The sequence below is a fragment of the Botrytis fragariae genome (assembly GCF_013461495.1).
Source record: "Botrytis fragariae strain BVB16 chromosome Unknown tig00000006, whole genome shotgun sequence".
In the NCBI taxonomy this organism is placed as follows: Eukaryota; Fungi; Ascomycota; class Leotiomycetes; order Helotiales; family Sclerotiniaceae; genus Botrytis; species Botrytis fragariae.
In genome coordinates, this window is record NW_023500988.1 from 636,860 (window position 1) to 660,974 (window position 24,115).

Sequence of the window (24,115 nt, forward strand, 5' to 3'; positions counted from 1 at the left end):
TTCGTCGGTAGTGGAAACTGAAAATACACTAAATGTTATTGACCATTGGTCATCTTGAATCTTATCAAAAGCATTATTTTTTAAATAAGGACTGAGAGAGACAATAGAGGTGTTGAAATTATCAAGAGGTGGCCAAACCCAACCTGTTTCTTCGCCGACGCAGAAGTTGGCATCCAAAGAACATAGGCTATGTGTGCTTAGACTCAGGATGTGTAGTCGTCAGAGCATTGGGATTAGAATGAGAAGATTAAAGGTAAAGATAATGAAGTACGTAAAAGATAATTTTGGGCGTTTGGGTAGCAACTGAATTTTTCTCGTCACTCTTTTCTGGTTCTTCTAACGGTGTTGTGCTAAGTGCTTGGTTTTCACCCGGCGATAGCATTTCGCTTCCATGCAAATAATTTATGCGGCCCATAGCTGACGATCCGCAATGGAATGAACAAAGATCATTGTGAAGATGTAATTGTGGAAGGAATCCATTATGTTGTGAACTGTGAATTGGCCAAATGATTTCATATTAACCGGACTTTGAAACGCGTACATCTATCTCTGTGTAGCATCGAGAAATACAGAATATTTGAACGACCATGTGAAGCGGAAGGATTGCTACTCAAAACCGAGAATCCGAATTTCGATTCGGCATACTATTCATTGAAAATGATGGTAGCAACCATAAATAGACACTGCCGATAAATGAACCAATATATATGTATATCATGCCCAAGGGTCACTTGAACCATAGACAAGAGCTGAACATGAAGTCAATATCAAATTTAGCATGTGAATGACAACCAGAGGCTGTAGAGGCGTACACATTATTTATAAATACATAAGATTGGCAGCATAACGTAGAATGTCATAAGAACGTTTGGAGTGCTTCGCGATCGCAATTCCATGCGGATTTTGGACATATTCCTACGTTATACATAACGCTCATGCTGACAATTCAGTTCCGTGTTGTGTTTTATACACGCAATCAGCAACACAGTACAGCCTTTTACAGACTCATAGTACCTTGTGCTATATTGCAAACTCTTCTCTGTTCCACACCTCCACAAATAGTTGACCATATGTATCGTTTTGTAGCATTCTCCCCATTGTACCCCTCACTCATCCCTCTTTGCCAACTCAATCCGTCTTTGCCTATTCTCCCGCGCTGCTGTTCTCGTCGGTCCCCATCTAGCTTTTACGGCTTCCAACTTCTCTCTTTCCAAATCTCTCTTCTCTGCCGATGCTTCTGTAATCATGCCAATAAATATCGACGAGCAATTGAACTTCTTAGCCAATTGTACTCTGGTCCATTTTTCCGGGTCCTCGGCCCTCAACCTCCTGATCTCTGCAACATCCTTTTCGCTCAAATGATGCCTCTCATACTTCAGCTGCTTCGGGTTGACTGGAGGTGGTAATCGATGTGAGAGAGCGTTGAGTCGTTCTTGGGTGATTGCTAAAAGCTTTCTTCTCTTGTCGTCTTTGGGGAGGAATTTTAGAGGGGTGTGGAAAACGGATGGAGAAGAGGATGGCGGATTGAAAATGATGTGATCTTGTGGCGCGCCATTTGATGGGACAAAATTTGGGTCTGGTTTGACATTTAAACGTTGCTTAGAACGTCTGTAAGAGGATTCATGTCGACGGGCCGTGGCGTTCAAAGACAATAGGCATTGAGGTTTTGCAGAGAAGAGGTTGGCAACAGGCCGGCGTAATATCCTGAGATCCATTGTTGTATGAGTGTTTGGTTTAAAGGTAAAAACTCAATAAATCAATAGGTATCCATCACCATCTCAACTCGCCTACAAACTTCTCACCCTACAGTGGTTGATGGGATAAGTCTTGTAAGCCCCATGTTTGATAAAACTTGCTGTTTTACCGTATTCCAATGCTGCTTTTACTAATTTTACTAGACATTCAGCCATCCACCAAAATTTCGAATCTTGAAACCTTTTATTCAAATTTTCAATTCTTATGATTTTGAAGCTTTTAAAGCTTCCTATAGGCTCTAGATAGACTTAAAGTAGTATCTCTGAAAAGAAAAGTATGAATTTTGATAAATTCAACTGATTTTGCTAGGGGTAGAACAAATTTACAATACTTTCACCACCTAGAATTCACCATATAAATATTCAACCAGCGCGATGATATGATTGGTCTAAGCGATAAAAATGGGGAAAAGCTCGATCACTTTTTGGTGTGTTTTACAATACTTACGCCGTCAACCTCTGTATATTTTCCGAGGTGCTGCTAGTTTGAATACCAGAAAGACAAGGCAGATTGTACTAATCCAGCAATTGCTTTGTTTTTTATCACAACTTACAAGCCTCGCGACAAGGCTCTTTATCCCAAATCATTTTCATTTCGAGGTTTCCAACTTGTTGACTGTCAGGCGACTTGTTTTCATGAAATTAAAAAATGGCTTAACGATGTTGGTGATCATGAATGATTGACCAACAATTTTCCAATCTCCAACATCAACAAGGAATATCCAAAATCCTGCATTAAAAGCATTGAATTCGAAATCCTTCCCCTCCTGCTGAAAGGCACATACACATAATATAGCACACCTCATTCACAACTGGAATCACCACAAATCACAAGCAATCGCAAGGAACTCACCCCTCTTCTGTGACTATTGCCGCTTCCTGGGCCACCCATTCTTGCGAAGAAAAGAAAGGTAGGTGAGATCAACCTATGATTACATTTACAATTATCATTACAATTACAATTGTCTAGATTGTCATGCCTTTGAATGTGTCTATTGTTGGACGGTTATGATCTTATATACTCGTACAGGAATCCATATTATTTTTCTTTGCCAGCTCGATTTTTGATTTTGAATCTTGACTCTTCTTTGTTCTTATCATTTCAAGTTTTCTCTCTTTGGGCAATTCTGCTTTTCATTGTCCGGAACCAAGCTGATAATCCCCAAAGATAAACTGCACGCGTAAGTCTGCGACCCTCCAAAGTATTGGTTTGATTAAGGCGCATACGCCAACATCCATTATGATGCGATTAAGTTTTCACAGCGCATATCCATTTATTTGTTTGTTCATGTTCATCTAACACTTCGCAAATAGTATACAAGAGATTCGACTCGACTTACTTCCTCGATATCCTAACAACAAATCCGAAATCTCTCCATCTATCGTCATCATGAGCGCATCGGAATCTAGTACTTTACATGCGAACACGCCCGTCCCCACAGGCCAACAATCTATAACCACGTCAAAGGCCCCTCTACTAGGTGAGGGATTCAAAGTACCAACGAACCAAAAATTATCAAAACCCAGTGAAAACAGCGAGGTCGATGTGGATGCAAGTGATTCTGCGAGCGGAACCGCAAAGTCGGGAAAGCGAAGATTGTTTGGATTTGGGAAAAAGAAGAATGATGAAAAGGTAAAGAACAAAAAGAAGGATGATGGAACCCTTGCTGGCAATGCACCATTGATCCGCCCTCTCCAGCAGTCGCAGATGACGAACTCCCCTCCACGATCCAGCTATCCATACCAACACCCCTCATCACCACCAAGTCGAAAATTGTTCTCATCTTCCCCACGTGTAGTGTCACCTGCAGGTTCGCAAATCTTCGAGCGAGATGTGCAAGAAAGTGCTATTCAGCCCAATTCTCCTGCAATTCCGTCGCATATACAGACAGAGGATTATATTCCACCAGTCCTAGATGCGTCATCGCAAGCTATTACCAACAATGACATTGATCCGGATACAGTGGAAATCGTTATGCACTCTTCTCATCAGCCGGCAGTAATGTCAATGAGCGGTATTAGTAGTAGCGAACCTGGCGCATCAATGTGGACAGACGAATTGGTGGCCCACCCCGACAAGGACGATGCGGCATCCAACTACGGTGCTCTTGATAGTACAGACATCCGGAGATTAAGCTTCATCTCATTTGCAGATGTAGTGCAATCAGAGCACGCAGAACATGCTGGCAATAGAGACTCAATATATATTGCGGGACTCAGTGCGTTGTCATCGCCAGGTATATCACCAGGTGTGAACCGCTCACCTTCGCCTGTGCGATCACCAGTATCGTCGTTTGGATTCGGAACGTCACCCCCGACTAGTAAGTCAGCTTCCATGAAAGGTGTTGAGCTCTCGCCAGTTCGAAAACATACTGGTCTCGCCAGCCCGACTTCACTTCACTCTCCTACAAATGGCGGCGAATTGACCATAGAGACAATGTCACAGGCTGTGAAGAAGACCGGGAGCGGCGATCTTAGTGGCGGCCTTCGCAGTTTACCTTTAAGCCCAGTAAGCTCTGATGGCCCGGATACGCCATTCAGATAAGCCAGTCTTTGGACCCGAGGTTGAATTGATGTGTGATGGATGATGTTTACTATTCAGTTACTGCTTGCTGTACATCCAGCGAGCTTTGTAGGGTTGGAACAATTGCAGTTTGGGACAAGGGGAAGGGGTATGGATTGCTGTGTACATGAGATACTCGATTGAGCGAACAGTAACTGGCGTTCCGGATTAGGACTTATCTTATTCTTTATTTTATTTATTCATTCGACCTTGGGATGGGTAGTTTTTAACGACTGACGTGGAGCAATTTAAATTCTTAGTCGCACTTATCAGATGATTGATGATATGATATGCCGTCATGGTTGTCCGTGTGTTTCATTTCATGTTTTAAACTAAGGCTCCTCACTCTGGGAGAAGGGGGTTGAGGTAATACCTTGATGATATGAGTCGTTCACTTAATTGAGATACTATAACAGATATTGCGAGGGATGAATTATATTGTATGAATACGTAAGTATTACTGATATATTATCCATACCAGATACTATTTCATCTGTCTAATGTCTCAAATTGGATGCGCAGCGATTTCTGGATTTAATATCGTGAGGAGAAAAGTATAGAGTCAGAGAAGGGGGTTTGTAGATGAAAATGATACACGATACAAATTCGTCTGTGAAATTGCAGATGATTTATGACATCTTTCTTTCCCCTCCATCAATCGCATTACCCGAGAATTCCCAACTTCCGTGATGTTTTCTCAATACCAAGGTTCTTTTCCTTTTGGTCAATATCCGCCTAGTAATAAGTGTAGCTAGCAACATTGATATGCCCACAAAAAACGGTGGATGTATTGTGGGAAGTGGTAGAGTTGTTGTACGTACTCTTCAAATGTGATTTGGAACAGGTGATTAGAGATGTGATAAGAGTTTTTTGAGGGGCATTGGTTAAATGCTGGCTGCGATGATTTTGGCAACTACGTATACTACCTGGGTGTTAATCAATGCCTACCTACGAGTCTTACATACCTTGTCGATGTGTTGACGTGCGAGAATGAATGTCTTGAGTAGGTAGATGTCAACTTCCATATACCGACACAGTAGATGGTGTCTGGTACCTCCCCAGTACTCGTCACGTCTACCGGTGGGATGAATGTTGAAACAGTACTAAGTATGAATTAAGATCTCATGTACCATGACTTTCATCATTAGCCGCGATAATACCAACCGTTGCAATCTTGGAGATATCTACGATTTGATTGGTACCCAATTATCACAAGTACCTTGTTTTACCTTGTTTCCAGAAGTTCCCCGAAATATACTTTTTATTATCATTCCTTTCCTCACTACCGGATATTGAGCAAGGATTCTCTGGATTGTGCCCCGATACAACCGAAAAAGCACAACTCACTCATACTTATCAAAATGCTTCATCATAACAACATCGTCAAAAGCTCGTAGCTTCGTACAGACTTCGTACATGTCCCTTTCTCGTAGTTCTTTACAATCAGAATACAACACGTACCTTTGCATCATCACCTTCCCCCCAATTCTTTTCTCCTGTCCTTTTGATTCACTAATTGCCCGTCATCTACTTCATCCCCTGAATTCTCCATAGATATCACCTACCCAGTCAATTGGCTCCCAACCTGAATCTTTCTATATAAGGCGACAGGCAATTGCATTTCTCTTCTCCTCCACTTAAGGCGTCGGGCCTTATTTGTTCCCTTTTTTCTTACTACGTTAAGCCTGGCCCTTGACTGGAATATTCCATCCCCCCCCCCCCAGCAGCCCAGCAGCCCAGCTCTACTAGTAAACTCTCAACCCTTGAAAGCTCCGACCTCTATACTCCAAAGGGAAAAAATCGACCCGCTAAAGTTGATTCGACGGAATCTTGGTTAAACTTGTTATGGATGGTATATGGCTAGTGATGATGAAGAACTCTCAATTCTCGCAATCGGTATTGGGAAACCATAAGGCACCTTTGAAGCGGACTCAATTCTATCGGTAAAAGGAAAAGAAAAGCTTTGTCATTCAATCCAAAGATCTACGCTATTTGCGCGGTACAAAGACTGGCAGAAGCTTCACAATCAATTGCGCACATCTCAGACTTCCCCACGTACGCCACAGCTTGTATCGAAGATCTTCAATTCAAATTGTTCAGTACGAATCCATGCCATCTTCGACAACTCTGCTTGCATGCTTCCGCACTTATCAAGACTCGAACACGCGAGGTCGTCAAATTCTCTAACATCACCGGGGCCGCCATCTTTTTGAGGTTTGGATGGTTAGGCATGGTTTTCTAAACTTCCACAGGAAGGAATCGCGGGATGAGTCTATTGTCACCAGGTATGGATACCAGAGATCATAATGGGACGTCTGGAAGGGAAAACACTGTGCGGGACTGGGGAGAAAATGCGGCAGAGACATTGGCACGAAGGTTCTCTCCGAGTGAGCCACGACGATCGCGGGGTCCTGGCTTGGATACAACTATTCGCACAGTTACACCCGAACCTGTCGAGGTAACAGACGACAATTTAAGCATACTAGAGACTCCACCTAGACTCTTTCCATCTGTGCAAACATCGCCGCGATCGATACCTGGCGGAGAGAAGCCTAGAGAACGCCGTCAAGGCCTTGTTTTCCATGATTCATATAGCAGTGACTCTATTGACAAGCCTCCTCAGAGTACCATGAGTCTTCGATCTCGACCTCGAACATATACCGTAGATGCTACCACACGCAAAAGATCAGGATCGGGAGGGGCTCCTAGGAATAGACAGCGAATTGGCTCAATACATTCCACAAACTCATCATCTTTCCATGACATCGAGCCACGACCCGATACTAATACTGCCATCGGACATCCATCTACTTCTAACAGAAACACATTGACTAAATCCAACTCTCTTAAAAAGGAAAAGGGGTCGGGTAGGCGATTGGTTAAGAAGCATTCACGGCCGACTTCGCCATTTCAAGCATTTGTAGATATACCTGCCGTCGATTCTCTTCCAGATCCTGTGCCTACTGGGAACACTAAGAAAATATTGGGTCTTATGAAAAGTTTACGCGGTCGTATGAGGGGTGAAGTCGAGTATCAGACAGTAGACCGCGGGCAATGGTATCGAGGTGTGTGTTATATTGACAACGTGAAAGGCGCTTTAATGTATGAGGACGACGATAAAGGACCTTTTCATATTGCTGTAGCAACCGACCTACGAGGATGTAGGGTCAAACCAATCATATACTCATTGGAACGACAAGTAAGGTGTCTGGAGGTATTGAATCCAACTCTCGGTTTAGACCTTCGTCTTTTACCAACCGACCCTGCTGAATTTGATCCCTGGTTAGCAGCGATACTACCATGGCAACAGATCAGGTTAGCGTCGTCTTTGACAAGTCCGCTGAAATCTCCAATAGGACATCACGACGACAGACGCCCAGCAGCAGTGGATCGACGAGGTTCCGCGTATAGTAATAAAGACTCAAATATTATCAAAGTAGCCAAGCTCCTTTTGTGGGACAAAGGGCCACCCCTATCCCCCGAGTCCATTATCACTCGTCGTTCGACGCGACATCTGCGTAACTCTGGACAACAGTGGCGTAGGATATCCTGTATACTTCAGGATAATGGCGATCTCAAGGTCTTGACCGAAAATGATGCTTTATTGCTTTCAGTCGTTCAGCTCCCACAATTGTCCAGAAGCGCAATACAAAAGCTTGACAAGTCAGTACTGGGAGAAGAATATTGCATTGCCATATTTCCACAGTACACTTCTACATCCACAGACTTGTCCATATTTAGACCTATCTACCTAGCATTAGAATCACGATTGGTATTCGAAGTGTGGTTATGTCTTTTGAGGGCTTTCACAATTCCAGAAATATATGGTCATGATAACCCACCGCAGATAGAAGCTAATGCCGAAGGTGAGGAATTGCCTGAGGAATATCCTTCTTCAACTAACGATATGTTCCGAATTGAGAAGTCTCTCAACATGCGAATCGTTGAAGCTAAATTTCGGAAATCTGGCATAAGGGCAGAGTTACCCCAGTATGGCAGGCATTCGGTAAGGCCAGAGCCAGATGGGATTCTCGGTGACTACTTTGCAGAGGTCATGCTTGATGGTGAGGTTCGCGCCCGTACAATAACAAAGCTGGAGACTAGAAATCCATTTTGGCGAGAAGAGTGCGAATTCACGGATCTGCCTCCTTATTTACCAAAACTATCGATAGTTTTGAAACGTATGGAAATGTCACAACTAACCGTGCAAGGATTCTTATCAAGTTCAAGCGTTCAAATGGCGGACCAGCAAGTAGAAACTATCTGTGGAGTAGTTGAAATATCTGTTGACAAGCTCGAGCGAGGCAAGGATAATGAGGCATGGTGGCCAATTTTGGATCAAAATCAAGAGCAGGTTGGGGAGATGCTAATGAAACTTCGACATGATGAAGTTGTTGTACTTCTTGCTAAAGATTATCAACCAATCTCTGAGCTTCTCCATAATTTCAACAATGGGTTGACACTTCAAATATCTCAAGTCATACCCAATAATCTCAGACAATTATCTGAAACACTGATAAATATATTCCAAGTATCAGGAAACGGATCAGAATGGCTAAAAGCCCTAGTTGAAGACGAAATCGATGGCATTGGAAAAGAAGCACCAACAAAACGACTTAGATACAGCAGGAGGATTGGCTCAAATGAGGTTTCCTTCACGTCCATTGAGCGGGAACAATCGGTTCGAGATATGGGGAAAAGTCTCAATACTGAAGCGAATCTTTTGTTCCGAGGAAATTCCTTACTAACACAAGCTCTCGATTTTCACATGAGACGAGTTGGGAAGGAATATCTCTCTGAAATCTTGGGAGATCAAATTCGTACCATCAACAACATTAACCCTGATTGCGAAGTCGACCCATCTAGGATTGATAATGACGGTGCATTCGAGAAGAATTGGGTCTCGTTGATTGCTCTAACTACTGACGTCTGGAGATCAATAGCAGATTCTGCGACTCGATGTCCACCAGAATTGCGACAGATCTTCAAGTACATCCGTGCAGTTGCCGAAGATAGATACGGAGATTTTCTTCGTACTGTTGCATATACTAGTGTCTCTGGATTTATATTTTTACGATTTTTCTGTCCAGCAATTCTTAATCCAAAATTGTTTGGACTACTCCCAGATCATCCCCAACCGAAAGCTCAGCGAACATTCACTTTGATAGCAAAAAGTTTACAAGCCTTGGCAAACTTATCAAGTTTTGGTCAAAAAGAGTCATGGATGGAACCGATGAACAAATTTCTTTATCAGCATCGTCAAGGTGTGAAGGATTTTCTCGATTCTATTTGTGCTATAGCCCCGGATCGTACAACATTTGCGGTTCCTGCGTCGTATTCCACGCCCATCACCATTCTCGCAAGACTACCTCCCACTTCTAGAGAAGGATTTCCCTCTTTGCCGTATCTGATTGATCATGCACGAAGTTTTGCCGACTTGGTTAAATTATGGCTAGAAGGAACCTCGCATTCCATGACTCAATATTTTGAAGGCGATCTTGCAGAGTTCAACGAGTTGTGTATAACTCTCAAGAAGCGCACCGATGAATGCATACTCAAAGCCGAAGAGTACGGTGATCGCGTTGCCGATCAGGTTTCTCTCCAATTCGAAGATATAGTCGAAGGTCTTCAAAATACAAATTTCCACGAATCCCCTCAAATTCTCCCACTTCCTCCAACACAATCGTATTATCAACCAGATTCAGAACACCAACATTCTATCCTCCCACCTCCTTGGCAGGACTACTCAATGAGTAACAGCAATGCCACAAGTATAAATAATACAAGCCAAACATATCTTCGCGCTCCCGGTTCCGCAGGCAGTGGAAGTGAAAAAATAGGTACGATCTCTATCTTAAACAGCAAAGACAAAGATAAAGAAAAGAAAGAGAAACATAATTTCTGGGAGGCAACTTTTGGGAAAGATTCAAAATATCAGAGACCTTATGCACCACCGTTAGATCACAGCGCACAACAGTTGGGTATGCAAGCCTCTAGTCCGCCAGGGGGAAAGGGGTTAGGGGGACTTGGATTTAATAGACAGGAAAAACAAAGTAGGAGTTTTCTAGGAGGATTGAGGAGGAAGGGAAAACAGGAACCCAAGAGTCAGGGGAGTGGAAGTAGTAATGATGGGGGTTTCATAATGGCGCCTGCACCTGCAACAGGGATGGGGATGGGTATCCCAGAGGGGATGAGTATTGATACTGGAAATGGAAGGGGCGCGAGAGGAGAAGGCTTCAGAGAGGAAATTGTGTCGCCTACGATGGGGAGTTGGGGACATATACAGAGAGAAGGAAGGGGTGATGGGGGTATGTTTTAGTATGAGAAGAGGAGAGCGGAGTCAGTAACGAGAGGGAGAAGATAAGAAGGATGAGGAAAGTGTGGCGAAGAACAAAGGAGAGAGCGCTTTCGTCTTGTAAAATTCTATATTGAGCATCTATATATATATTATTACTTTTGCTGTCAATATTCTTATGTTGAATTAAATATTTATAATATATTTATGAATATCTATATTTATGTTCATGCTACACTGTCTGCCTTTGTATTTACTCTATGTGTGTGTGTATTAAGCTGTATTTACATGTACACCATTTCCTTTCATCTTGACAGTTATTTTCACAGCATCCTTAAAAATATCCGTCCTTTTTGGGGGAGGGGGTAGTGGCCGGGAAACTCCACAAGCTTTCTACGCATCGTATCTGCTTCTTAAGAGTTCTCTTCTAGAGCTGCTTTGCTCATTATTTTTTGACCGCCAGGCTGTCTATAATTCATATTCCATACCTCGCATCTTATATTCGTCACTCTCGCTGCAAATATAAATAGGAATATAAATAGAAAGATAAATATATCTTCTCCGACTAATAATACGTATTTAGGTTATTTTTCTGGAGCGTGGATGGATTGAATTGGATTGGATTAGATCACACGGTACAAGAAGAATCATAAATGGAAGATGGAGAATATGGAAATGAATATTCTGGGAGAGATACTACTGAGTCCGTACTTCATACCTCTATGACCCATCCACTCATCCACTAATTCATCAACCAATCAGGGAAATGCATTCCCGTTCCGTGTTCAAAATGCCAGAGAATGGAGATTGATGTATTGTCGCTGTGATGCTATGCTGTTGTATGTTCATACTGCATGTAAGTTGTTTGTTTATCGTGATAGGTATGTCATGCTGTGCTATGATGATATGATATGATATGATGATATGATATGATATGATATGACATGATATGTTTTTGCCAGTCTCCTTTCTCAGTCTCAGCCTCAACACCCATCCAAGTATCAACTCCATCTCCAATTAAAACACCCTTCTCGTTCTCTTTTCCTGAAACTCCGCGCCGGATGCTTTTTCTGAAAGCAAAATGGGGTTGTTCTTTTGGGAGGGGGGTGGTTTGATATTTTGGAGAAGAGAATTTGATATATATCTATTTTGAAAATGGAAATTAATTGTAGAGAAAGAAAGGAGAGAGGAGATAGAGAAGATTTGAAGGAAGGGATGAGAGTGAGTAGAAAAAGGAGGAAGTAAGAAAGAGAAAGAGAAAGAGAACTAGAGAAAAAAGGTGAAGCAATGTTGTTGCCATGCCGAAAATTGACGTAACAATTTGAAGATTTTTTGGCTCATTTCGACAAATAGGATATTGAAAAGGAAATCCTGGATATGAATGGATAGATATTTGGAAAAGCGAAAAAATAAAAAGGTAAATATACATTGTGTAGAAAGGAGAAAGAAGAAAATAATAGATAAAGTAGCACGAAAAGCAATACCAACCCCAAATCCCAAGTCCCAATCAAGCAACCAACCAACCGTCTGTCTACCTATAAACGCCACTCAGTTTGATCCACCGCCCAACTCTAAAGCCTAACACCAGCAGATGAATATATCTTGTTTTCAAGAATTACTGCTCTGGTCTCATAGCACATTAACTCATCGAATCATAACCCTTCAGCACACCCCCAAGAAGCCAACCCAGACTTCCTAATAAGAATTTTCGTACTCCGGCTCGAAACTCCCATCCTCCTGCCACTCCACGTCCTCGTAGCTAATCTCCTCACTCGGCACGCAAATCGGACAGGGCACCGAATGTTCTTCCCCAAACCCTATATCCGAGATCCACATGCTTCCATTACAACTCGTGCACTGGGCCGCATACATCACATCCGCTCTCTCACCCGAATAGTACATTTTCTCTCTATCTCCGTCTCGTCTCTTCTGCTCCCTCGCTTCTATCCTCTCTTTCGCACACTCCTCGTTGCAATTCACACATTTATATCCATTCGCATCCACATAAACTCTCCGGAGACACTTTCTACATCTCCACCATCTCGGATCGATCTGACGTTCTTCGAGCCACGCTTGTTGAAGAGCTTCTAGCTTCTTAGGATCTTTTGTATTCTTGGGTTGCTTAGCGGTGCCAATATCTTCTTTGTGGAAATCTTTGAGATGGTCTCGATAGTGGTCTTTTCGGGTAAAGGGACCCTTGGATCGGGTACAGGGTTTGTAGTCGCAGGGAAAACTACCCTTTTGATCGGCATCAGCGTGTACATGCCTATAATGTCGTTCTAAGTCCGCAGGCCTTCGAAATTGCTTGCCCGGACAGCCGATTGGGAATTGACAAGGATAGATGCCTTTCTGAGGATTGCTTTGCATGTATGAGTATTCGTTAGGATCTTTAAGTGTAGATCGACGTACCTAGGTGGATCAAGAAAGACACGCTGGGGTGTATCTTGATGGATTGTGTATCCTGGAAGTAGTTCTAGATATGGCTCCTTTCCTTTTGGCACAATTAACTTGTAGAGTCTGAGGAGTTCGGTTTCGGGAGACCAGCCGAGACTAGATGGTGTTGCTTTGAGAGAATGACTTTGGTTTGATGAGCTTCTCTCCATACCATATGATGCTGTGGTGTAGTTGTTATATCCCTGATTATATCCATCATCATAGTATTGCGGTAGTTGGGAGGGGCTCAAATCGAAAGACATGGATGGACTGCTGGGAGCCGGAGAGTAGAATTCCCTGGACGATCCAGGTTGGGTACTGATTGAGCCTTGATCCGAATAATTTCGATTCATGAGAACCGGCGAGTAAAAGTCTCCAGAAGATCCGGATTGAGTGCTGGTCGAGCTTTGGTCAGAACGGACTCGATTCATTGGAAATCCCCCCATTGATGGTACTGTAGTCGGATTAGGCCGAAGTCTACCTTGATCAAGGTATTGCCTTGGCCTCAAGTTTTTATCAAACGAATTGGAATACATGATAGATAGCAGGCTTGTTCTGGAAATGGTTCTGTTTACCCTTTTCCATGATATTAGTCTAGACCTCACTTGAAAGGTATCATCTTCTGTTTAAAATTCACTTTGACTAGGTCATACGAATATGAGATTGACAGTATAAACAAAGTTTACTTACCAGGTATTGATATATTTAAGGAGAGTCGACGAAAGAAATATTGATGTAAAAGAGGAACTCTAGGAAGAAGTAGAGTGATGCTTGTGTATTGATATGAAGATCTCCACGTTTCTGGTTAATTCGTGACATGATATAGCTAGTTAATAGACGTGGGAACCTGCGAGGCTTCTCAATACCCAATACTTAACAGTCATTCCCTCACAGTCAGTCAAGTCCTGAAGTACTCACATGCATCACCTATGATCTGTGCAATTAGACGGAGGTTAATGACAACATAGCTTATTATTTACCAATGAGTTCTCATAGCCTTGTGATATTCATAGTGAAAGGTTGCCCCGGAAAACTTTAAATGGCTCCGGATGCTTCATTGATTGCATTCATACGCATAGAAAGGTAATAGAAAGCCCCTCGCACTTATTTGGCGGGATCTAACTTAATGAAGTCACCGAGATTCAAAAATTTGGGAAATTTCGACTCGCCAATGAAGCATGTCAGCATTTTTTTTTGGCCTGTGTAATGTCGAAATCGAAGCTAGGATTCCGGCTACCTTCTAGCCTTATCGTCGAACGGCACAGTGGGCGAACGTTCGAAAAAAAGAAGCATTTGCTTTTGGGCAACTCAAGCCTCAATGAGGCGAACGATAATAATCCTAGGATTGTGGTCCGGCTAGCCGAAAAGGCAACTGAAGGGGCATTGTGTCTGTCGGCGATCATTGATGCCCTATATGCGCAGCAAGGCACAGAACAATAGAATGCTCACAGGAATCGATCAAAATGGGGCATTTGGCTTAGTAGATTCGAAACCCCATGGTATCATAATCGCTGGTCGCTGATTGACCATATTGGCGGTGGGGCGCAGTAAAGACAAGTTTTGAGGTATCGTGAAATGGACGTAGTAGAAGGAAATCTATTTTCAAACCTGATCTGGGCAACTTGTTCCTATATCATTGCTCCAACGCTGACCACTATTTTCAAAACAATGCATCTTGAAGAGCAGGGAATTCGTGTTTACTCTCCTATGGACCATTGCGATTTGGAACCTCCTAGGTAATGGAACCGTACCATTAGGCAGCAAGATGTGAAAAGAGCGGGAATAACCGTCCGCCTTCTTTTGCCTTCATTCGTTGTACAGTTCCATTTGCTTGTGCTAACGATAACTGGCAGACGCCGATGTAACGCTTGGCTGTGTCTTTCTCAACTGCCACATTCAGTGAGCTCATCATCGCATGTGAAGAAAAGGCTGCATCATATCCTGAAAGAAGAATTGTAGAAGCACGAGCACTTCTGTCAAGGATCTGAATCCATGTACAAGCCCCATGCTTACGAAATGGGGCATGTCTGAATATAAGACAACAACTTGGACCTGCATATCATTTTAGTATTTCTCCCGTGAAACAATCAAGATGTAGAGATATACACTGAACAAAATTATCCGAAAAGAGATCAAAAAAATACTGAGAGGACTGTCTTCTCAATGTTCAATCAATACTATCTATGCCTGACACTTATGATTTGCCATTCAAAGTCGCATTTTCGAGGTTGCATACCACGCGCTGTCGGTTGGCTCAGCGAAACCTCTTTGGGGTCCAAAACTTGTGCGCAGTTGGTTGTACTTGGGTAGAGACGAGGCAAAAAGGAATATGCAAGGAAATCATGATTCCTTTGAAAAAAAATTGAAATCTGGGGAGAGCTTACGTCCTCTTATAATATCTGAGAATTGGGTATCAAACATTAAAAGTGATGATGCCCAAAGTTGTCATACTCGTACATAATGTCTGCAGGCCATTTCATTGCGACCTATGAAGATAAACCAACCGTTTAGGACAATTTTCGACAAAAAGACGAGAATCTGGATTAGAGTCTAGATTTCTCTAGTTAGGGTTACTATTGCCATATACGAAGAAATATCCAATCAACCCACAGTTTATGATAAGCCCTGAATAAGGTCAATGTTTTGATTCGCCAATCACGTTCAAGTACAGCTCTTAGTATAGAGACTGATTCGTCAAGGCCAATGCAAGAGAACAATTGGGATCTTCGGGTGCTATCAATCTCTCTCCCATTGAGTTTGCCTTGAAGAGTACATTTCATCAATTGGCATAATTGTAGTCTCATCATGCATGTCCCTAGCCGTTCACAGAACACAGAAATACCCCAGTGACTAGTGAGCCAGTATGGAAGGGTGAAGTTTGGCAGATATCACAACGAGCAAACATTTTATTTCTCTGAGGAATATTGCCAGGTAAGTTAAGAAACTTCATCTGAGTCAAACCAGATGAGCAAGAGTATTTGCTATTAAGACAACTAAGGTCATTCTCCCAAGCCAGATACTGGTTGAGCAATTTCCACTGCGCCAACTTATCCTCCAACCAAAAGATACCATAGGCGCCAGCGCATTATTCATACATCGTCCTCTAGGAATTTGTAGATAAACTTGAAGTCTGCTTTTCTTCGGTTCATCCTATAGACAGTTGATTAGTTGATGCTGAGGAAAAGAATGAATATGGTGAAACTTACCATGTGCTCTCATAATCAAAGAAACGATAAGTTCCTTGCTCATACAGCTCAGTAATTTCCTTTGGCTCTTCATGTCGTTGGAACCAAGTTTGATATTGTTTATGAAATCGCCAACTTTGTTCTTTTAGTGATCTAGCTGCAAGATATTGTTGATATGTGGCTTGCTTGTAGTAGAAGACATAGAACAAAGTTTCTCCATCTATACGGTTATATAACCTAGGGTCATCTAGCACTGACGGGACGTCTTGGGGGTAATATGATGGCGTGTTGAAAGGGGTTTCTGGTTTGTAGCTGCGAGGAGGCGAAACGTCTGACATGCCAGGACCACTAGCCTGGGATGATGCCAACATTCTCTGCGATGCTGTGGATAAAACATCTGGGGCACTCTTTTGAATTACCTCAAAAGATTGAAGCATATCCTGGAACCCTGAAGGCAGATGATATACAGATTCTGTGTTCTCTGGTGTGCTTGAATTAAGCCCATTCGAGACACCATTCGATTGCGGTGGAACAGCTTGCAAAGAACTGTCAGTATTGGAACTGCATGAGATAGCAATAGACAAACCTTTCTTGCCCTCTGCTGTCTTGGATAAGGCTGGCTGCTTCCCTGACGAGTTTGAGGAAAGATTTGGTCTCGTATTCTCTGTTTTTTCAACAGGATGAGACACACTTGTTCCACTAGGTGCAGCACTTGATTGACTCAAAGCTGGAGATTTAGTTTGGGCACTTGATGGCGTATCTGTAGTTGGAACACTGGATCGTGTCACAGGTGTCTGATTGACACTTGCAGTTTGTGAATGTATAGTTGTTGGAGATGCCGTTACACTCGGTCTCCGTCCAGCACTTCCTGATAAAGGTGGGTGACTGGCTGACGTTGCGGGGGTCGGTAAAGTTTCAGGTGGAGGGGGCAATGGAGCAAGGCCGTTCTTATCACTAGCAGCAGCCGCCGCCGCCGCCGAAGCATATTTCAATGTCTCCCCAGGGGCACGTGTAGGTACCGCAGCTGGTTTCATAAGGTTACTTGAGCTTCCATTTGTTGACAAAGTCGATAGAGGGGTATGTAAAGTGGCCAAGGAAGGGAGAGGGCTTTTCAGTTGCGTAGAAGGTCTTCGTGCAGCAGCTAGAGGCGGTTCTGAACCTGATTTCGATTTTCCAGATAAACTATTGGATCGTAGATCTGTATCTGGTACATCCTCCTGTATCGATTGTGTGTCTTGTGATGACACCCGATCATTATCATTATTCATGCCGTAATTATCTTCTTCCTCATCAAGGTTGAGCTCATCATAAATTTCCTCGTCCTCCATGAAGTCATCGTTCATATTGTCGGTCACATAATATTTGATGGACTCCTCAAGATCTTTGACTTGCTCAACCTCGACAGTACCATTTTCCAGACAGCGTTTGATAAGCTCCAACTTATTTTGATGGAATTTATGCCGTTCCGTTGAGTTGTCCAGCTCTGCTATTCTATCGGCCTTGGCACTTTGAGTTTTCCCCTTCTTCATTGTTGCTGATATTGATTCCCGTTCGGCTTCCATTGTCTCGATCTGGCGCTCTAGCTCCTCTACCATGTTGCCCAAGAATTCCCCGGTCTCCATTTTCGCGCGCTCCTTCGGATCCAGCTTCGCTGCCGCCGACAGCCCTTCTTTCGAATATGCCTTTGTCTTCATAGCTTTCTCTACTGCCTTGAACTTCTCCATTTGCTACAACAGTTTAGCTCACTCCACAGTTAAGTAAAATATATGCCCTACCGTTTCAATCAATTTCCGGTGATCTAACAGGGGACCTTTATCCTTTATGTCATTACTTGCAGCCCATGTCTTGATTTGGTCACGAAGCCTCTGCAACTTTTTGATCTCACGTTTGAGGTTGTCCTCCAACTTCTCCTTCTGCGCAGCATTTGTGCATTGTTCTATCTTGTCGTAGATTGATTCGAATTCTGCCACGCCTTCAGTGACTTTCTTGAAGCACTTGTCGACTTCTTGCTGAAGTTTTCGTGCCGCCATCGTGTAATTGTGAGGGGTACGGAAAAACGTATCGATGGGTTGGTGTTTGGTGATTGCTGTTGTGTACAAGGGCTAGCTTTGTTTGACAAATATCAGACCCCATGCGTGGTATAGATGTCTAGCTTGAGCCTTTGCGTGAAAAGGTGGTAGTACAAGGAATCTACAAATTACCTTGCTACCAAGTAACGGCGTGGATTTGTGTGAATGTGTAGTGGTGAAAGGTTGAGAAGTTGTTGCTGAATTTTGAATTGGATTTCACGTTGCGACCATATTGCTTGGGTAAGATTGCGGGAAGAGAGCCTCGCTTGCACCTTACCTTCATCACCTGCAGCCTTAAAAGAACGTGGGGGAAATGCTTATGGGCAAGGTTTACAGAGAGAATGCCATGGCTGGATATGGAATGAATCTATGTTACTGTCTGGAATTGGATTCTAATTTTTAGATTTAGATTTCCATTTGTAATTAAACTGCATATCTTATGATTCTTTTGATCATCAAAGACTTACATCTTATATCATTGTGATTAATTGTTATTCATCATGGATGAAATAAATGCTCAAGTGGGGATTGCATCATATGGTCCCGAAGTAGGTCGTCATATAGAGAGAGTCTTGTTCCTACCTCTTGTTCCTACCTGTCGATATCGTCGACTTGAAATTCAGACTATCGGGAATCCTCAATGTCCCCCTTCATTGTATAAATCATTCCGAGAGAGCAATCGATCTTTATTCTAGTCGGAAGATCAACAAGACCAATTCAATCTCGGTCATTTGCCTACCCAGCTACTAGTAAATATGAAGGGTATCATTTCCAACTTTACCCCTCGTCCCTTTTTTGCTCTCCAGACTTGATACTTACTAGGTTCTGCTTAGCTATACTTCAACGTGTTCTGTCTGCTTCTGTAACGGTAGACAAGCAGTTGATATCATCAATTGGCAAAGGCATATTAATATTTGCCGCTGTGGCTCCTGGTGATACAGAGAAAGATGCAGAATCGTTGGCAGCAAAAGTCCTGAAAATGCGATTGTGGGATGATGAAAATGGCGGTCGGGTATGAACGAGGAGTCTCTTACTTCTCTTGATCTTGGAAATGATTCTCTGTTATTTCATACCGGGCATTAATTGAGTCATGCAGTTGCTGTTTTGTTGTTCTTGCTTGTCTACCGTCCTAACACATTTCATTTCATAGTGGAAACACAATGTACAAGACATCCAAGGAGAAGTTCTCTGTGGTATGTGAAGATAATTGAGTACTACCCTTAGACATGGGAGTCGCACAGACTGACAAGTCCTTCCAAATATCAGTCTCACAATTCACATTACTTGCCTCAACGAAGAAGGGTTCAAAGCCAGACTTTCATGGAGCCATGGGAGGGGACCAGGCTAGAGAATTATATCAACTTTTTGTGACAAAGGTCCAACAAGGTTATGCGTCAGAAAGGGTCAAAGATGGTGTGTTCCAGGCAATGATGGTAGGTCACACCACAATTGAGACTGCTTGGGTCATTTTGCTGACGAATGTTTGATTGTAGGAAGTGGCTTTGGTGAATGATGGCCCGGTACGTCCTCCTTATCATTGGTTGAATGCATACATGTATGTTCTGGTACTAATGCTGTTAGGTAACACTCGAGATGTCAACCAGGTCAAATCAGAAGGCATGAGAGGTTTGGCGTATCGCAGACCATTCACAATTCATGCTTGAACACATCTGTGAATCTGTAGAGGCTCTAAGCGCAAGGCCAGAGAAATGGCCAGCGGCTACCATCTCCACATATAGATGTCTCAAGGCATCCCATTTGTTCATCTTGATCTTGAAATTGCCGCCTCTCTACGTAATAACAGTAAACCACAAAATATTCTATAACCAATATGGAATACTCTGGACCTTCCTTCCTGATGAAGTGAATGTCATGCCACACGTGAATAGCCTCATTCTCCACTTTAAGTAAAGCTTCAGGTCGGAAGGTGCAAACGCCGACCCCCACATTCCAACTCTCCATCTCGAAGCTTCTACTCAGCAGAAGGCTGAAATTATTAGAAAAAAGCAATTAAACAATCAATTTCAATAATCTGTGAACCTTTATTCATTTTGCATACGATACCCTAATTTTCTATTCAATTTCCATTCTACATCTCTTCTCTCATATACAAGCATATACCCAACAACAAAATGTCTGCTGAAGGAACCAAACCCCGCAGTCGAGTCTTCTTTGACATTTCCATTGGAAAAGACCCTCAAGGACGAATCACTTTCGAATTGTACGATGATGTTACTCCCAAAACTGCAGAAAACTTCCGAGCTCTTTGCACTGGCGAGAAGGGTGTTGGAAAGGCCGGCAAACCTCTCTCCTACAAGGGTTCCGGTTTCCATCGTGTGATCAAGCAATTCATGATCCAAGGAGGTGATTTCACAGCTGGCAACGGAACTGGTGGAGAGAGCATCTACGGTGTCAAATTCGACGATGAGAATTTTGTAGAGAAGCATGACAGACCTTTCTTACTCTCAATGGCCAATGCTGGTCCAGGTATGTACAACGATCGCACTTCATCTGAAGAAGCTCCTCGATTAAAATAGTGAGAGATTAGACTAACAAAGACCTCGCAGGAACCAACGGAAGTCAATTCTTCATTACAACTGTTCCAACTCCCCATCTTGATGGCAAGCACGTCGTTTTCGGTCAAGTCCTCAGTGGTAAAAACATCGTTCGCAAAGTCGAGAACATGCCAACTCAAAATGGTGACAAGCCAAACAAGGAAGTCATCATCACAGACTGTGGAGAGCTTACCGGTGACGAAGCTGAATCTGCCGATGCAAAGGTTCCCGATTCTACCGGCGATACATACGAAGGTACTTCATCTTCTAAATCATCTTTCTTCAACTGTTTCAAGAACTAGTCAACACATTTGCAACATGTTTCCTTAATGCTCCGTCTGTCGTTTTTTCGTCCTATATTCCAGAATTCTTCGAGATTTCCAGCTTTCCTTTTATCAGTTTTTCCTCTTATCAGTTTTTCCTTTTATCATTTTATCCCTCTTGTCTTGTCGTTCGATTGTTTGGAGTATTGGTTAACCTAGAGATTTTCCCATAAAAAAGACTTCCCAGAAGATATGTCAACTCCTCCCACCGCAGAAGAAACCGTCAAAATAGTTACCGATCTTAAGACCTACGGAAACGCCGCCTTCAAAGACAACAAGCTCCCTCTCGCCCTCGACAAGTACGAGAAAGGTCTCCGTTATCTCAACGAAGAACCAGACGTTACTTCTTCTCCAGCCGAAACTTCTTCCACCCTCTCAGCTCTCCGTTTCACCCTTAATAGCAACTCTGCCCTCCTCCACAACAAGCTTAAGAACTTCGCCGATGCCGAACGTACCGCTAGCGCCGCTCTCGCAGTTTCTGGTACCACTGATACTGATAAAGCCAAAGCTCTCTACCGTCGCGCAATCGCACACGTAGGACTTAAGAATGAAGATGATGCACTAAAGGATTTGGAAGAGGCCAACAAATTGGTTCCCGGCGATGCGGCTGTTGTTAAGGAATTATCGGCTGTGAAGAAAAATGCAGCGGAGAGAGCTAAGAAAGAAAAGGCTGCCTATAGCAAGTTCTTCGCTTAGTTTGGTGGGTAATAATGAATGGTATGAATGGATGGAGTGTTTGGGAAGGGGGGAAAGGAAAGTTATAAAAAAAATGCGATGACAAATCATGAATGATGGATGGCGTTGCTGCAGCTCTGGGATGCTTTCTAATTATTTTATGGTACATATCGTCTTTGCTCAATGTAGTGGTCTCGCGCTTCTAGCGTTTAGCGTCTAGCTTCGATATCACTTGACTTAGTAGCTCTGCGATGAAATGAATGAATCAATGAATCCTCACACTATCTCCAATGGTTTTACTATATCTCTATATTGGACACAAACAGGGCAGCTATGGAGCACTCTCTTAATCTATTTTCTACTTGATATCTCGACTCCCTCGTGCCACCCCCAATATTCACTTCATATCAGATCACGTTCTTGCTATCCCGTTCAAATTCTTCTTGTTGTGTAGGTATCTATTACAAAAAGTCGAACTTGGAAATGCATACAGATATCTATCTAGCTATAGAAGGAGTCACAATTCGCACCATGAATGACATTGCATGTCGAGTGGATATTTAAAGATAGCATCTTGTGATCACTGGACTAGGTATCATACATATCTAGGTATCTTATATGACTAGGTACAGTATACACTTTCTTCCTGTTTTTATGAGGAGATTGTGGTTGCGATCGGATGGTAGAGAGGTTGATTCGTGGGTTTTTTTATTGGATATGTGGAAGTTGTGTACGCAGTAGGTGGTTTGGTTGTTTAGGTTAGTTTAAAAGCAATTGTAGTAATGAGATGAGAATTCGTGGGATATATATATACATATATATACATGTATCATCCTGTGCTCTTTTTGACTAGTGAAAGATAGACGAATTGGTTTGGGCATAGATCTAGCATGTATTTTGACACGACTGGACTCTCCTTTATAGTATTCTTAAGACAAATTCCTTTTTTCCCTATTTTTGGCTACACAATCTGCAATCTGAAATTCAGAATTTGATTTCCCGTTGAAAAGATAAGCTAACTGCTTTATCGTAGATCGAGCTTCCTTTAAAGACATCAGGATTGAAAAATAATCTTCACAGGTTTAGCAAAGAGTGTATCATCATGCTAGACAGTGACTATGCGCGTATCTTCATGCACTAGATGATAGCCATTACCGAGAATTCAGAAGTACGAGATTACGCTACGTAGCTTGAATGTGTGATTATTGATAATGGTCTTGCTTCTGTGGTATCTCAAAAATATCTAGATACCATGTGCATGTTTGTTGTAAAAAGAAATCCGCTGCTCGTGTTTGAGAGAGAAGAAGGATTGCGGATGACATTTTGAGCTCCTAGGTTGTAAATTCGATCGCATGATCACTTTTCTTGAATGACAAGTACCTAGTTCGAGCTGAAGCGATCTGATTAGCTTTTTGTTCCTGGCCCACGGCTGTGTCCAAGTAAGCAAGCCGATGAGAATGATTGGATATAGACTTAAATTGAGATGTAGATGGACAGCCTTGATGTTCTATGTGGCGTTGCTATATCTTTTTATCAGTGCCCCGCACCGATACGATGCATATATATCTTCAATGGAAGAATGAATCATGCGCAATGGCAAGGAATTGTTTCAAGCCTGAAGTTATCCAATCATGTCTTTAAGTAACAATGAAAATGTAATATTGCCAGGCCGCTGCGTTCCATTCACAGAAACGACACAGACTTTTTGTGATCTGAGAGCTACTATATTCGCGTACAATTGGCTAGTGATGACAGTAGAAAGAAATCAAGGGTCGAGGTCATCATACAAGGCTTAGCCTTTGAAATCCTATCTGTAGCAAAACTCAATGATCCTGAATCTTCAATTTCGTTATTCAATTTTTCAGACCTGCCGTAACTCAAGGCAAGCTACCCTATAACAATATTGAAGATTCCGATTCGCTCGAAAGATGTCGTACAAGCTCTTGTGGACATTGGCATGGTTCTAACTGAAAAAAAATCCGACAAACAAGCCACCATCGTAGTACGACCAGGTCCTTACGAGCCAACTTGGACGATGGGTAAACTCTAGACACGGATCTCTTTGAGAAAAGTCTGCGACTGCAAATGAAAAGGAGCATGAAGCTCAGCTACACATAGTAAATAGGAGCTTCCGCAAAGCCAATAACACGTAATCGATTTTACTCCGCCGCAATACGTTGCATGTCAACTATTTCAATAAAAGAACCTCAGACATCTAAACGCTAAACCGAATTAAGATGATTCGCTTTTAGATACAAACCCC

The 24,115-nt window shown here is 42.6% G+C and overlaps 8 protein-coding genes across 8 annotated transcripts; 5 read left to right on the plus strand and 3 right to left on the minus strand.

The window, feature by feature from the left end:
* Window positions 1–1,106: 1,106 nt before the first annotated feature.
* Window positions 1,107–1,715, minus strand: Bfra_001370 (putative 60s ribosomal protein; the record flags this gene model as incomplete). Its single annotated transcript, XM_037331803.1, has 1 exon — window positions 1,107–1,715. One exon carries the CDS (start codon window positions 1,713–1,715, stop codon window positions 1,107–1,109), a length of 609 nt encoding a protein of 202 aa, XP_037195957.1.
* Window positions 1,716–3,144: 1,429 nt separating this feature from the next.
* Window positions 3,145–4,299, plus strand: Bfra_001371 (uncharacterized protein; the record flags this gene model as incomplete). The annotated part of the gene is made up of 1 exon (XM_037331804.1): window positions 3,145–4,299. The coding sequence occupies one exon, from the start codon at window positions 3,145–3,147 to the stop codon at window positions 4,297–4,299; it is 1,155 nt and encodes a 384-aa protein (XP_037195958.1).
* Window positions 4,300–6,583: 2,284 nt separating this feature from the next.
* Bfra_001372 (putative gtpase activating protein) lies at window positions 6,584–10,636 on the plus strand (the record flags this gene model as incomplete). Its single annotated transcript, XM_037331805.1, has 1 exon — window positions 6,584–10,636. The coding sequence occupies one exon, from the start codon at window positions 6,584–6,586 to the stop codon at window positions 10,634–10,636; it is 4,053 nt and encodes a 1,350-aa protein (XP_037195959.1).
* Window positions 10,637–12,307: 1,671 nt separating this feature from the next.
* Window positions 12,308–13,581, minus strand: Bfra_001373 (putative transcription factor c2h2 protein; the record flags this gene model as incomplete). The annotated part of the gene is made up of 2 exons (XM_037331806.1): window positions 12,308–12,971; window positions 13,022–13,581. 2 exons carry the CDS (start codon window positions 13,579–13,581, stop codon window positions 12,308–12,310), a joined length of 1,224 nt encoding a protein of 407 aa, XP_037195960.1.
* A 1,319-nt stretch (window positions 13,582–14,900) lies between these two features.
* Window positions 14,901–15,506, plus strand: Bfra_001374 (uncharacterized protein; the record flags this gene model as incomplete). Its single annotated transcript, XM_037331807.1, has 2 exons — window positions 14,901–14,944; window positions 15,260–15,506. Coding segments are annotated over 2 exons (291 nt in total), but the record flags the coding sequence as incomplete, so codon positions are not given.
* Window positions 15,507–16,134: 628 nt separating this feature from the next.
* On the minus strand, window positions 16,135–18,260 carry Bfra_001375 (putative ccr4-not transcription complex protein; the record flags this gene model as incomplete). The annotated part of the gene is made up of 4 exons (XM_037331808.1): window positions 16,135–16,195; window positions 16,252–16,765; window positions 16,817–17,957; window positions 18,006–18,260. 4 exons carry the CDS (start codon window positions 18,258–18,260, stop codon window positions 16,135–16,137), a joined length of 1,971 nt encoding a protein of 656 aa, XP_037195962.1.
* Window positions 18,261–18,836: 576 nt separating this feature from the next.
* On the plus strand, window positions 18,837–19,922 carry Bfra_001376 (putative d-tyrosyl-trna deacylase protein; the record flags this gene model as incomplete). The annotated part of the gene is made up of 6 exons (XM_037331809.1): window positions 18,837–18,847; window positions 19,122–19,311; window positions 19,450–19,492; window positions 19,566–19,732; window positions 19,793–19,819; window positions 19,881–19,922. 6 exons carry the CDS (start codon window positions 18,837–18,839, stop codon window positions 19,920–19,922), a joined length of 480 nt encoding a protein of 159 aa, XP_037195963.1.
* A 509-nt stretch (window positions 19,923–20,431) lies between these two features.
* Bfra_001377 (putative peptidyl-prolyl cis-trans isomerase protein) lies at window positions 20,432–21,873 on the plus strand (the record flags this gene model as incomplete). The annotated part of the gene is made up of 3 exons (XM_037331810.1): window positions 20,432–20,786; window positions 20,867–21,109; window positions 21,356–21,873. 3 exons carry the CDS (start codon window positions 20,432–20,434, stop codon window positions 21,871–21,873), a joined length of 1,116 nt encoding a protein of 371 aa, XP_037195964.1.
* Window positions 21,874–24,115: the final 2,242 nt, after the last annotated feature.